Source organism: Papilio polytes, unplaced genomic scaffold, assembly GCF_000836215.1.
Source record: "Papilio polytes unplaced genomic scaffold, Ppol_1.0 DF821289.1, whole genome shotgun sequence".
Taxonomy (NCBI): Eukaryota; Metazoa; Arthropoda; class Insecta; order Lepidoptera; family Papilionidae; genus Papilio; species Papilio polytes.
In genome coordinates this window covers 3,706,400-3,721,813 of record NW_013527915.1, presented here as the reverse complement: position 1 = coordinate 3,721,813, position 15,414 = coordinate 3,706,400, and the positions used below count along the sequence as shown (strand labels likewise).

General features: G+C 33.0%; 1 protein-coding gene across 1 annotated transcript in view; it reads right to left on the bottom strand.

Annotated features, from left to right (window-relative positions):
- Position 1: 1 nt before the first annotated feature.
- Positions 2-15,414, bottom strand: part of LOC106109119 (insulin-like growth factor-binding protein complex acid labile subunit) — a gene marked incomplete at its 3' end in the record, with an annotated part of 18,136 nt that continues 2,723 nt past the window's right edge. Inside the window, exons 2-11 of the mRNA XM_013290522.1 lie at positions 4,865-4,956; positions 4,426-4,606; positions 3,970-4,138; positions 3,577-3,686; positions 2,165-2,277; positions 1,536-1,672; positions 1,201-1,353; positions 866-1,046; positions 320-459; positions 2-111 (exon numbers count right to left, since the gene is read on the bottom strand). Of these exons, the coding sequence (XP_013145976.1) occupies positions 2-111; positions 320-459; positions 866-1,046; positions 1,201-1,353; positions 1,536-1,672; positions 2,165-2,277; positions 3,577-3,686; positions 3,970-4,138; positions 4,426-4,596 (1,284 nt within the window). The remainder of the gene's footprint in view (positions 112-319; positions 460-865; positions 1,047-1,200; positions 1,354-1,535; positions 1,673-2,164; positions 2,278-3,576; positions 3,687-3,969; positions 4,139-4,425; positions 4,607-4,864; positions 4,957-15,414) is intronic.

Here is a 15,414-nt window from a genome sequence, read left to right as displayed (position 1 = left end):
CCATGGTGCAGACGGTGCGCTTCTTCTGCATCATTTCGTCGTCCCTGTCTCTGAGACCGGAGAGCCATACTTCATACCACGCCAGCTCGCAGTCGCAAATCAATGGATTATCTAAAACAAATACGAAGTTTTAACTAAATCTTTAAAACCCAGGATCACGGCTGGTAGATGAAGTATCTCATATCCTCGGGTTAGAATTGCTTCAAAAATTCGAGTAGATCAAAAAAAGATTTAAATTGAATCAAATTTAATCAAATTAAAGAATCATTTGTTCAAGTTGATTGTCCAACGATTTGTTAAATAAAAAATGTGTAATTACCCATAATATCGACTACTCGTAAAGTATCCAATATCGGTTCCATTATCTCCTCGGGAATATGTTGTAGTTTGTTGTTCTGTAGGTTGAGCGTCTCCAGAGAATTGAGATTATCGAAACCCATTGTTGGTAATTGATGAATCCTGTACACGAACATATTAGATTATACATGTGAATTATGCTTACAATATACTACCACGACCACACAGAAGGCAGGAGTGAAATTGAAGCTATTCTACGTTGCGTCTGATGAGTAAGGTGCCGGGGACCTACTTTTAGTTTCTTACCACGATTGAATTGTTTTAGCTCCCGATATTTCGACACAGTTGCATGCGCCATGTTCACGGGCTGACTGAAGTGATGCGGTAGTGTGAAAAAAAAATCAATTCAATCGTGATAAGAAACCCGTATCTTACGAACATTACATTTGTAAAAACCACGACAGTTTAAAGTTATATATCTACTTTTAGTTCCTTTCCTATCCCACCATTTTCTTATACGGAAAGGATGGGGATGGAAAGTAGATTTGACGGTGGCGGAGTTACTTACATGTTCTTTTGCAAATTCAGGAATGTAATAGAGTCGCCGTATCCAGTAAATGCATCCTCACTGATGTAGGTAATGTTATTCGATCGCAAGTCCAAATGCCGCAGTCTATGTAATGGTCGCAGAGCTTCCGAAGGGATATCGTGTAGACGATTATCACCGAGACGCAAGTATTGCAGGTTTTCTGTACAAAAAAAGTTTTTGACAACCGTAATAACTATGTAAAATACTGCTGTGGTGCTATACATACTGTCGCAGAATAATTTGTTAAAAGGCTTAGGCAGTATAAACTTGTTTTAATATATCTTAAATATCACAAAATAATATTAATTTGTTACCTTCAAGACCAGCGAATGCTTTATCGTCGACTCTCTGTATTTGATTTCCCTCCAGTTCCAAAGAGTTTAAGAATGTTAAATGAGAGAAAACCTGTGCCGGTACTTCCCTTAACTGATTGTGTGCCAACCCTAAAGAATCTAGATTTCGTAAACCTGTGAAAAATTTTATAGAGTTAACAATTTGTACGTACTCAATAAAAATAGTCAAAATCAATTTAAAATATTGACATATTACAAAAGTCTTGGAGTTAAAATTGCGTATTTTTTATTTGGATAAGGATAGGAAACCTCAACAGCAAAACTGATATAGTTACAAGGATTTAAAAAATACGAACCTGCAAAATCACCTTCCGAAATTGAAGTAATCCTGTTTTCCTGCATTTCCAATTTTTTCAGATTTTCCAATAAAGCTAATGCCTTCTGGGGTACTGCTGTCAATTCGTTACCGCCGATATTCAATCTTTTAAGTTTCCTGTATAAATAAATTATAATATAATATAAAAATTCGTCTAAATAACATTCAGATTCTTTCAGCCGTTTCGAACTAAGTTCTAAAACATTCAGACATCCATCCTTTCATTCAATCTTTCGCATTTATATTAGACAACATCTTTTGCCTCCATCCGCAATAAATTAAAACAAAAACAACAAAAGTGAGTAGCCTATATGTTCTTCCAGACTATCATTAATATTTAGACCCATTTCCAAACCAATTTCATCAACGTATATTCAGAAGTTTAGACTACAAACTCTAACAAAACATCTAAACTTTTGTATTTACAATATTAACAAGGTAGTAACGAATAATGTTTAATAACAATTTATATGTTAGAAATTCAAAATAAGTAAGTAATCTACTGCGATAATATTAAAAGAACAAAAGGGAAGCAAATTGAACTGTGAGGTGACTGACTCTATCGAGTGCAATTCAATTTGCCGCTACGCAGACTATCAGAGTACTTACTTTTCCAGCCCCTTAAAAGCTTCAGCGTCTACCACTGATATTCTGTTCTCATATAGAGTTAATATCTCTAATGTATCGAGACCGATAAAAGCTCTGTTATGAACCGCAGTTACCTAGACACATGAAAATGATAAATTATTAACAAATTATAGTATTACATACACAACCAAGATTCAAAAAATTATAGAAGAGGCATAGTTGACATTTCACTTCATACATTTTTCATATAATAATCACTAACGCTATCTATTGGTAGCTTCAATACGTCAATATAATGAATTTCATTAAAATTAATTGCCAATATGTGTCATTAAATAATATTTAAATGTTTGCATTTAGTTTACTTTTTAGTAAAATATGGAGCTTATTAAAATTTTGTAAAATGATTACATGTACAATAACAAAGACACGAGATAGCGTACTAAACTTGACAACTGATATAATACCTTTTAAAGAAAGTACCGGTGAAAAAAAAATGTTCACTATCCCTCGTCTATACATGATTTAAATGTCTTTGGGTTTTAAAGTAAATATGAATATAAAATTTGTTTTTTTTTTACTCTCTTTATCCAAAAGGGACTTGAAATGTTTATCTTATGTCTGTTTCTAACCAAAAGAAAAACACCACACGAAACTCGTAAGTAGGTCACAGACAGCTGGTCGGGATATACATAAATACATATTCAAATTACTTCAAATAACTTCGTGACTGTGTAACATTAGTCACATAGAAAATTGTTCAGGATTTTTACCGAGTTATGCACTTAAATTGCAAGTCTAGCCACAATAGAGGTAAATATATACCACGCAAAAAGTGGACTAGTAATTTTTAAGTTGCTTTTTTCGATTTACATTTTTAGATCAGGTTGTTACAACAATCGCTACTATTTACTAGTAACAAATAACTGTAACACATAGATTTAAAGCATCTAATTAAATAGTACTTTTTATTGGTACTACTAGGTATTGAGATTGTAGTCAAAATGGTGACATAGGGTAGTCCTATGTTGCCGTAACAATGTGAGCCACAGGGAGAGTTTAAATGCCGAACGTTCCAGTGTGCAAGAAGATCCCGGAACGTTCGACTATGTCAGTTGAGGACGGCCACCGACGGGGTTTTAACAGGGCAGATCCTACATGGCCCTGCCTTCCCCCAGAGGGAATCTTTGGAATATTCCCCCCCCCCCCGACACCAAAAAAAAAGGTATTGAGACTGTACAATTACTTTTATTTTAGAAGTTGATCTTTGTAAGGGAAGTTATAGACAAATGGAACATATATCTAGAGGGATTCAAGTATTGTGTGTCTACCCACATTGTCTACAATCACTACTGATTTGTTCAGAACTAGGAGAAATTCTGTTTAATCGTACAAATTCCTTTTAACCCTTTGAATTAAAAGAATTAACATACCTTGTTATGATTCATATTGAGTATGAGTAAATGATTGAGATGCGTAAACGACGATGTTGGTATAGTCGCCAGGCTGTTTTGGGATACGTCGAGTTGTGTCAACTTGTTGCCTGAAAATTGTTATAGCATTGTACTCTATAGCTCGAAAATTTTGAATAGTTATACTTTATTCATTTGTTTTATTTATTATAGCTGTTACTCGCGACTTCGTCCGTGTGAAATTAAAAAATATAACTAGCCTATGTTACACACAACAAATTACTTTTCTAAGGGTGAAACAATTTTTGAAATCGGCCCAGTAGTTTTTGAGTTATTTCTATATATACAAAAATACAAATCTTTCCTCTTTATAATAGTACAGATTATTTTTTGGACTTCAAATATGATACTTACCAATAGAACTGAGCGAGGAATCTTCAATAACAGCCAAGCTACTATTATGTACGGTGAGGTGACGTATGTCAAGCCCTAGGAAAATATATGAGGGAAGCTTCGCTAAGTTGTTGTGCCGAAGTTTCAGGTAGAATATTATCATCGGCTTTGATCGTAGCGTGTTCATTGCCTGGAAATAAAATAAAGTTAGCAATCTTCGCTACATATTCAACGATATTATGTTTACCGTTGGAATATATTTATTACATTTTATACGTTACGTAAAGAGTGATATTTACAGTAAAAGTAAACGAATAATTTCATATACTGGAGTCGTAGTCAAAACCCTGAACAATAACTCTTCAGAGCAAACCATGCTTGTAAAGAAAAATTAAAATAATTGAACCTTACAAAATTACAAAATCTTCACCAGTAATAGAAGTGTTTCGTAACACATTTTGTCGCGTTATTAGTTACCTTTTGTATGTGCTGTTGTTCAGTGAACTCGCAGAGTATGTCGAGTCCGTTTTTCTTGACGGTGCAGCTGCAGGGCGTGATGGTGTTGGAGGCAGGACACTGCTGCGTGCCCTGGGATACCACCGGCCGTGCGCACAGCGCCACGCACAACACTAGCCAGCGCACCAACATTGTTACCAGCCTGTTAGAAAATAAGTATAAAAAATGTGAAAAACAAAAGCCTATCTGTCTTCAACAGTGGCCTTAACCTTACTTGATCGAAGCATCATATCTTTACAGAAAGCATTCGTTTAGGTACTTTATAGTGGAGGGTTTTATGCGGGGTGTAATATATTTTTACTGCTTATCCGCTACTTTAATGCTCTCTCTTTGACCATCATAAAGACTGCAAAGTAGGATCAAGTTTTTAGAAATCAAAAACAAAAAACAAAGTGCTTACTTTTACAAATTGTTAAAGTATGATCTTCTTGGCGAGGTAAGTATTCAGTTGTTTTGGATACTAGATCATGTTCAAGCCGTTACTCGATAGTCCTGTTAAAGAAAATATTGTTATAAAAACATTAAAAGACAAGAGTTACATATTTTGCTCACAGATATTATAAAATCTTGCGTTTAAAATATTCTAAAGTTCATTCTTATTCTCGTTTGATTTTTTTTTGATAACCGAATTACAAATATCGTTAACATATTTAAATTGGTGAATAATTAACGAAAAAAACATTAAAATAAAAGCCAATTAGCCGAGTTTCGGAACTCTCCAGTTTCCTGTAGTGGGAATTCAAATGCGTCAAAATAACGGCCTAAGCCGGAGCTGCCTAAAGAGACCCGTTGGGACCAACTTAAAAGCTTAGCCACTCGCATCGTACGAAATTCGAAAAATAACAAAGAATTCTATTAGATTTTGATAGCAGTATTTTTTTTTTGTGTTAATAGTCTTTTAAGGTTTTTATACTTTAAGATTAGTTGTATTTATGTTTACGAAAAAAAAGTAGTAAAAAATAATAGATTAATACTTCTCTAAGCTTTTCTTTTTCATGGCTAACCAAAGTATAGTTTAAAAATTATGAATATTTTCAAAAACCTTAATAAATATCGCGGTTCCAATGATGTGTTTCTAAGAAAATTGACGGTTTTTTAATCTATAGAGGTTATTGGTTTAGAAAACAAATCAAGAGAACGAATCGCTTTCCTCTCCGCGGGGAAATTTAAAATAACTGAATGATTCGATTATTTGCGTGAATCAAGGGCTCGGAAACTCATTGAATATAAGAGCCTGAATTTATTTAAGTGGAAAGTACTTTCATGTCTTCAAAGATATTTTTATGCTTTTGAACAAAGAAAAATAACAACATCGATTCTTCGTTTACTAATATTGTGTTAGATTTTGAGCTATAATTGATTTGCATTGTTTTGCAAATCAAACTAAGAGCGCGCTTACACCTTTGACTAAACTATCGCACGACTGTTTAGTCGCGCTGTGATTACTATGAGCTTAAATAGTGCACACACTACTCGATTTTTAGTTGTCCAACTAAACTGTTTAATGGGCTGCGAAACAATCGACAATCGTACGACAGTTGTACGATAGTTTAGTCAAAGGTGTGCGCCCGCTCTTGTGTAAGAAATCATTGAAGGTATCAAAGCCATCAATTTGGAATCAATTAGTGTCATATCACTTTGGATTATTTTGCCACACCCGTATCCCTCTTTGATATACGAATAATTTATTAGAGCACTTTAGAAGTATTTTTCCATTAGCTGTGTTCTTTATTCATTTGTGGTAAATATATTGCGAAAATGTTATAAACTTAATGTTTAATTTGGGAATTATCTAGGATTAAACTGGTAATTAGGGCATTATGAGGAACAGTATAGTACCTAGTGTAACTGCTAAGTTCACATCGTAATTAATAACTAAATCAAAAATAAAAAGAACCATACCTATAGAAAATATGTAATCTTAACTTTTTATATTTTAATATGAAGGTTTTTGTAAAAACACTGTCACTTTTAATCACAACACTAAATAACTATGTTAATGTTCCATAAAACACTTTCACTGTAATGATATATTTCAATAATATTGGTCTTATTTGTGTATATACGCATAACTTCTGCGCATATCATCGCGCGACTGTCCAGGCCCCTTCGGTTGTTCATCCATTATCATTTGATGGGCCATCTCCGTTCCGATCCGTGTCTCATTGTGCGAACGAGAGAGTCGTAACGTACGTGATACTTCACGTCACATGTCCGAACGGTCAACGATTACATGAGACACTGAACCGTGAACCACATACTAGTACTAGTTATGACATTATAGTCTATAGCAGACCCTTAACATAGACATTACCAGTTATCATGCATTTACGTGGACCTGTATGAGCTAGCTGTTCCCGTGCGGCTTCATCCATATAAAACTATAAAAACTTTATTTTATTGTTTACATTTCTCAATTGCAAATGTCAAAATTACGTTTACCATAAAAACCTTGCTTCCTTAATGTTGTCTTGTAGTTTATGGTCTCTTTCCCAGATGACGATTTTTTCTAATTTATGTAGCCCCTAAGTTTAATAGCGTGAAAATATATAGCCAAGAGCGTGTCGAGAGTAGGGCTTTGTATTAAAGAAATATAAATTATTCAAAAATATGCTGTGATTGCTGACCTCCTACGCCACAAAGTAGTGTGTGTTTACGCTTTATGAATTAGTAGACATAATCTCCTTGAAAATTATCTTTGTAGATAAGTGAAAGTTTCTAGCTTCGAGTATATCACTGGAATACATTGCGGAAACTTTACTTTACACACTTTACTTTACTAAAAAACATGAGTGATACACCGAAAATGAAAAAAAAATCCATTAAAGTGGAGACGTTGAAAGCTATAAATCAAAGAATACTGGCATAGAAATGTCCTTGACGCTTCAACCTTAGCCTCTTGATAACTCGAGACAGCGGCGTAATGACCTGATATTGTGTATTTTCTTTTTCTTATCTAAAAGACAATTTCTTCAAGCTTGAACCTAATACTATTGTTTCAATGCGAACAGTGAAAATGGAGATACCATTCTTGAATATTTTTCATTACAGTCATCATTATTAATTGGAGTGCTTTTATAATTTAAATCACTTAGTCAAAATTGTTACCTCAATAGAGTTGTGTTCACTGGGAGCAATTACGGATTTGTTAAAAATTAAAACAATTTTATGTAGTGTGGGCCAATATTCTGCTTAGTATAAGCCAATAACATACTTAAGAGTTAGGAAATATGTGAAGTATAGCAGAAGTAGGAGGTCTACCTAAATAGCCAGTACCTTGCATGTGATACAAATTTCTTATATTTTCCACTAGCTGTAGCTCGCGACTTCGCTCTCGTGTAATTAAAAAAAGCGTAGCCTACGTTACTTACTAATAACAGCTTTTTAATTATGACAGAATTTTTGAAATCGGCCCAGTAGTTTTTAAGTTATTCCGATACATACAAAAATACAATTCCTCTTTATAATATCAGTATAGATAGTATAGGTTTGACATGTTTTTATGATGATTTATACCACATATTTGAATATTATGGTTACAGGATTAAAAGAAATTCATTTTACATTTTTCACATGGCGAGAGGTCAAACTGAGTGTTATTAGGGCGAGCGTGTTATCGCGTCACGTAACAAGTGTTGATTAAGGTCATTGTTAAACCACTTCCTGGGTTGAAGTGACCTTGTCCTAAAATTAGGGTCTTATTTAACAATTATTTTGTTACATTGACATAATTACTAGCTATTCAAATGACATTTTAAAAGTTAAACTGAATATTAAGAATTAACTTTAATCGAATTCCTAAAATTAGAACATCATCAGCTAAGCGTACTTCGTACTAATATTGTAGATGCTAAAGTTAAGATGGATAGATGTTCATCTAAGTATCTTTACAACTTAATAATCTCTATGAAGTTTGGCAATTTGGCTTTATTATAATTGCAAATTGAACACTTGTCTAACACGACAAAAGAACTAAAGAGGGTTTTAAAAATCACCTTGGTTTAAAGTGTAACATATGGTCTCACCAAGTCCTCCTATTAGACACTAGCTGTTTCCGTGCAGCTTCATCCGAAATTATAAAATTTTTATTATGTCATTCACATTTGTGAAATGTCAAAATTCAAATGCATAAATGACAACTTTGTTTCCTTGATATTGGCAGCTTGTAGTTTATGGTTCTTTTCTCACATGAAGTTTTCTTCCGTGAGTGTAGGTTTTTTTATTTAGAATTATTCAAAAATATGTTGTGATTGCAAACATCCTACGCCACGAAATATGGAAGTATAGAGTAGAGATATACATAGATATAAAATTATAAACAATAATTGGAAAAGTACTTACAAAAAGCAATTACTAGAAATTCGTATGTTTGTCTACAATGTATATTCGTCTATCATTGTACTGAAAAGCCCTTCAAATCAATTATTCATACGTAGGAATGTCATTAGGAATGTCCTTCGTTTGTACCATTAGACAGGGGTATATTATTTCTTTCCTTCGATCAGAATATTCAAGTGTATTATTAAAACATTTTCATAATTACATTTAAACTAGCTTCTGGCCGCAACACCATACTCGCGGAATTAAAAAAAAAACAAAAGCGTGTTGCCTATGTGATCTTCCTTTATTTACAACTATACCAAATTTCATCGAAATCCTTTTAGGCTACAGACTCTTTAAATCTCTATTAGAGTTTGTAGTCAGATAGATGTTTATCCATCCATCCATCTAAACTCTCGCGTTTATCATGCTATCATTTAATCTACCATCATTAAAGACTGTGTCGATATCGACGGAGTCAACTCCGGTTCTCCCTGCTTTGTGCCTTTTTTGACATCCTGATATCGATGCAGACCTCTTCTTTTACCTGTTTTATGTGTGTCTAGTTATTTTCTCTTTTATCTTTCTGTCCATTATAGTTGTTCAGTACTAGGCGCTATAGCATTGAGCATCTTTTTATGTATGACTAGCTGTTCTCATGCAGCTTCATCCACATGAAATTGTGAAAATATTATTTTATTGTTTACATATGTCAAATTATCAATAGCAAATGTCAAAATGACATGACATGATAAACCTTAGCAATCTTGCTTTCTTAATGTTGGCAGCAACTAATGGTCTCTTTTCCACATTAGGTTTTTCATCCAAAATATTTGCCCCTAAGTTTAATGGCGTGAAAATATATAGCCTAAAGCGTGACGTAAGTGTAGGGCTTTTTATTAAAGAAAGAATTATTCAAAAATATGCTGTAATTGCTAATCTTAGGCAACAAAGAAGTGTGTATTTACGCTTTATTATAATAGCATAGATATATGACAATATTAACCGGCCGTTTCAATTCGTACTTCATGCTGTCTTGCCACATATATATGTCACAGACAGTCTTTTTTCTTACTTCTATTAAATATTTATTGGAGTTACCATTACACTAAGTATACAAATCAATTACATTACACGTCATGTATTCCATCATGTTAATTTATATTCATGATAAATTTTCAGCAAATTAGTTTCTGAGCAAACAAAGTCAAAGGAGGTAGGTGCGGAATTTACACGGCCTTTGACTCCGATAACTTGGCTAAGTTAACGCGTTAACTTATTACTTGGCTGGAGATTATAAAGCGTCATATATAAATTGCTTTGCTTGTTTAATTACAAAGTTACGCAATTAAGTTAATCAACTTGCAAGGGATTTAGCGATGCGCAAAGTGAATCATTTTTTTTTAAATCATTAGTCAAATATGCCTTTTGTTGTATTTTCCACCGAGTTATCGAACTCCAATGTTATAAATACGGAGTTTGTTATTCAAAATAACAAAATTCGACAAATATTAAACACGCATAAAATAACTGTTTTAAAAAACAAACAACAAAATGTTACAATTCTTTATTTCAAAGTTGTAAATATATTTTTACAAAAGATATATTTACATCAACCTGCGAATACTTTGTCAAAATATAAAGAATTCTATTTCCATCATAGTTACTCAATTTTTCAGTATTTCGGAAAGGTTGTAGATTTATTATGCAAATAGATCCCTCAAAGCGCCTTAACATTACTGAGCTACCTGGAGGCTTAAAGAGATTGAGAACTCACCCAAAAGTTTATCCGTATACTGGTAGAGGTAAATATGACATAATCTTAACAGGATATATTTGAGGATTTTATTATTATGAACTGTATGTAACTATATTTTACACATGTCGTGGCACTATGTATTTGACAGAATTTAAAGAGATCTTTATGTAATCTCAAAGATTTTAATTGTGGTTCAGCTCGCAGTTTATCTCGGCATTTGTTCCATGAACATTTTTTATCAGGAATAACGATGTATTCATTTAAATATTAAAACAATAGAAAATATAGTCAAACAACTTGTACGTAATAGAGAAACTTTATCTCTCCTAAAGAATATTTACGAACGAATGAGAATACCACTAAGAAAATGTAATCAAAACTTCGACAGTAGCAATGCAATCTCCTCAGTAATTTCAAAGTACAAAGTTGTAAAATTAGAAAGTACTTTTATCTCATGTATAAATCATGAAAACCATTCAAAGAATGAAAACAGAACGAGATTTCAAGGCATTAAAATAATTAGTCAATCATTTACTAGCAACTTTTATTAATTATTGATTTGATTTGTTAACTCCTTCGCAGTGTTATTGGTGTATCGTAATCGAATGTTTTATTCGTCAGCCCGGGATTAAAATAAAAAGAAAGTCGCCTAAGTATTCTTCCAGACTAGTCTCTACATCGATGACTTTCAGTCAGCAGTTTAGGCTACAAACTGTAACAAACATACATCCAAACATTCGCATTTATAACATTCAGTTGAAGACTAGAAGAGTTTCCAATTCTTTTTTAAATGAACGTCATTACTTTCTTTCCTGGTAATAGGTCATTTCGGTCGTTTAACTCAGTCGAGATTTCCCTAATGAGATGTAATAAAGGATGAGAAATGCGATGTAGTAACTATAATATAAAAGACAAGTTATATTAAAATTCATACTCTGGTGTATTGTAAATGTTAATTAAATTTTAAACAAAAAAACTGTTTGAAATACGCACTATTCCAGTTATTAAGTAAATACAAAATGACACTAAGAAATTAAAATTAACAATATTATCATATGTTATAAGGTTTTAATTATGATAAATACTAAAAAAAACTTGCAAAGCAAAAATTTTAATTTCATTTTTTTTTATAAATCAAAAAAAACCAAAACTTTTCTGTAATTTTTTTCTCTAAAAGCCTTTTAAAACTAATATTAAAAAGACAAAACTAAACAATCAAAAGATAATTAAAAATCCAGCGTGTGTTGCTACTAAAAAGCAGAGAATAGATGTTGGAAACTAAAATTCACATACAAAAAATTGTAACATAAAAAGCAATTTCGCGGGGCGAATTAGAGTTGGGCAACTGTTTTTAATTACAGCATGACGTGGTTGCACGTAAATCCATTGTCCTGGCGGTGCTTTACGGGATTTACAGTTAACACTATACGGGGAAATAAAGAAGTGTTAACTGCACTTTAACTTCTCCTCTTTGTCATAACTTTAAAATTACGTTTTTAATTAATAGGAAAACCACGACATTTTTTCAATCCTTTTCGGAGCTATCCCGTGAACATATATTTTACACTAAAAATAGATTATCTTCATATTTCTGACTTTTTCGCTCCAGGAAATCGGATCAGTATATGCTGTGTTACACTTTATACCTCCGTCGTATCTGAATTCTCACATTCTTTGGTCTTCCTATAGCATTATAGGTTAAAGGAACTAGGTTAGGATAGTTTACATATAATAAAATTGGAGTGTCTGTAATATCAAAAGTAAAATTCTAGAATTTGGGAAGATGTATTTGCATTACTCATAACGAAAATCGCATTTGAACATTTTTTGTCTGTCTGTGTGTTTGTCCGCAAGCCACGTTTGTTCCGGGTAATCTCCGAAACGGCTGGTCGGATTTTAACTGGATATTCACTGGAGGGTAGCTGACATATTCGAGTATATTATAGGCTACTTTTTTATCTTAACAACAGCTAGTTTATTAATAAAATAATACAGTATTCTAAATATAAGAACAAAGTTAATGTAATATGTGAAAAATAGAGATGCATTTTTAGATTAAGATGGATACAGATATAACATGCTAAAGTTTCGTGACTGAAACAATTTACCGTAACAAGGAGCACAGGTGTTACCATAGCACGTTCCCCCTCCCCGCGCCCCTACGTTCCTTGGTTGTTCATTCGACGTAAGAGAACGTGAGCGGGTTGAAAAAATAAAGTTTTGCAGTTTCCGCAGCACTCCGAGATGCAACTTTTATGTAACACTGAGTAACCCTTTCTTATTCTGTCCGTACGTTATCTTATGCTGTATAAAAAGTTTTGACACTAAGTTGGAAAATTTTATCTTTGAAAGTATGAAAGGTCATATCTAGCTTTTTTCTCGTTTAATTTTTTTTTTCTAGTTATGGTGCTGGATCTGTCACATCTCTAAGTAGTCGACTGTTAGGAGATGGCGCAGGAAAGATGGAGCTGGCGTTCTTTTGTGTACTAGGGCCTACTTTAGGTCGCGACGCCAGCAGAATAAGTACCTAATATTTTTTGAGTCATCATACTTCATACTAATATTATAAATGCGAATGTTTAGATGGATGGATAGATGGATGTTTGTTAAAGTTTGTAGCCTAAACGGCTGAACGGATTTCGATGAAATTTTGTATAGATTTAGAAGACAGTCTGGAAGAAGACATAGGCTATTCACTTTTGTTATTTTTAATACCACGCTGACGGAGTCGCGAACGAAATCTAGTTCCAGAATAAACAAAAGTTTTATCTACATAAAGTACATAGATACAAACAATGGTGATAAAATAATCTATACGAAAGGAATAAAAAGGCATTTAGTTATTACATTTAACATTGACATAAATAAATTCCTCTCTAATATTTGAAGAGACTGAAATGTTTGTGTAAGTGAGGTTAAGCATGCTTGGCTACCGGCCACCTCGCGCCCGTGTCCGGGCGCCAAGCATACTTAACCTTAACTTATTTAAGTTAAAAGTAACTTAAAATATTGAAAACATTAAATAAAAATCTAGATTGATAAATCATTTATTCAAAAGAAAAAACATTATGTAGAAAGAATACTAACCGACGCTTTAACAAGGAAAAGCAAATAAAAGTTAATTAAAGTTAGTTACAATAAGAAGAGATCTAAAGAGTAAAACTGGATAGATTATCTATGTTATGGACAGTAATAGACAGGCGTAATACCAATATAAAGCTAATGGGATAACAAGAAAAGCGGATAACAGTAAATTGGATTAGCACGCTTTTGTCTTGAAACTATCTCAATTTCAGCCTGTAATACGACTTTATCTGGTTTCTATTGTTTTAATTTATCGCTGTTGTTCACTAATCTCCCCCGAAACGTAACCGAGAATTTATCTCCAGTAAGTTCTTAATTACGTTTAACGCTATAATTCTTACAGTTTAACAAGTAATATTTCTTGAGTCAAGTACTACTTAGGACAATGACTTTTTAGTTACTTTTGCTCCAATACGGTTGTCCAGATCTGGTGGTAACCTAGAGTGAATTAGAAAAATATATACCGTTCCCGTGGAATTAATTGAGTGTCAAAAACAGTTATGGATTTATTTAGAATCTGTATAACTGTTATTTTCAGATTTTATCGTAGTCCAATAAAAAAGTACTGTTTCCTTGTTCTTTGACTTGTCAAAATAGATCCAAAAATCAAAAAGTCAAGAATGCTTCCATGTCCTATCTCTAAACCCCTTACCCTTAACGTCAGCATTAAAGTGTTCAATCGAGTAACCTATACATTTTCAAATAATACTAAAGGGGTGGGTAACGAGTAAAGCGCTATCGACTTTCGAACTCATGATTTCTCCACGACAAAGTGTACTTGGTAACTTTTAAATATGTATGATAATGGAAACGAAAGAAAATGTACGGAAATGTAACCCTTAATTTACATATTATTATTTGATATATTTTAGTGAACTTTCTTTTGCTATTTTATTAATAACTTAACGGTGTTGGCGACATCGTAAGCGCAGAGTTAAAAAAAAGTATGGCCGCCGTCAGCTGTCTTCCTGTAAAGTCCCGTCATTCTGCGATGTTGACATTATGTAGTACTCGTATTTAGCATTTGTAAGCATCATGTAATAGTTTCTACCTTTAACGGAATGGGAAAGTTTCTTTGATAAAGAGCGTGAGGAATTTTCCAATTTATAGAAAGACGTTGGGAAGGTCCGGCGGTGAGAGATCGAAAACATTTCCCTCGCTTAATTCTGAACGCTATAAATATTTACCCACTTCTGCCAAGTTCCCTCCGTTTGTTAATGCCCGAAGCTACGCCGTTTCAGAATAGGGAACGAGGAAATTCTTTTATAAAAATACAAACTACCCAATGCTTTCAAATTGCTTTTTTTGTTACGCTTTTATATTGAATCTTAAGAAAACGTTAAAGGAAAGTTTCGATGGATTGTGATCGATCAAGCAATCAAAACACACTTTATCCAATTAGTTTTCTACGCAATCATTCAATTACAGATTTAAACAACGTTCCAGAAATTATATTATTTAATTAAAAAAATAAAAGTTTGATGCAATTAAAATCTATTTTTTACTGTCAATTTTTAGGGACCTTACTGATTAGTTCAACATATAAACAAGCTTGAATAATTATTTATGACATCTAATAACAATTTAAAAGGACACAAGATCAACAGCTATAAATAGATATCTTAAATGTTAGACGGAAGAGAACAAAAGCAACGGTATACCGAGCAAGCGAGTAGAGGTCGGGTCAAAGGCCGAAAAGGGTAAATCAAAAGGGCAAATAGAGTGTTTTTGACCGACTTCCCAAAAGAAGGAGGTATTCAATTCGACGGTATATTTTTTTTTTTTTT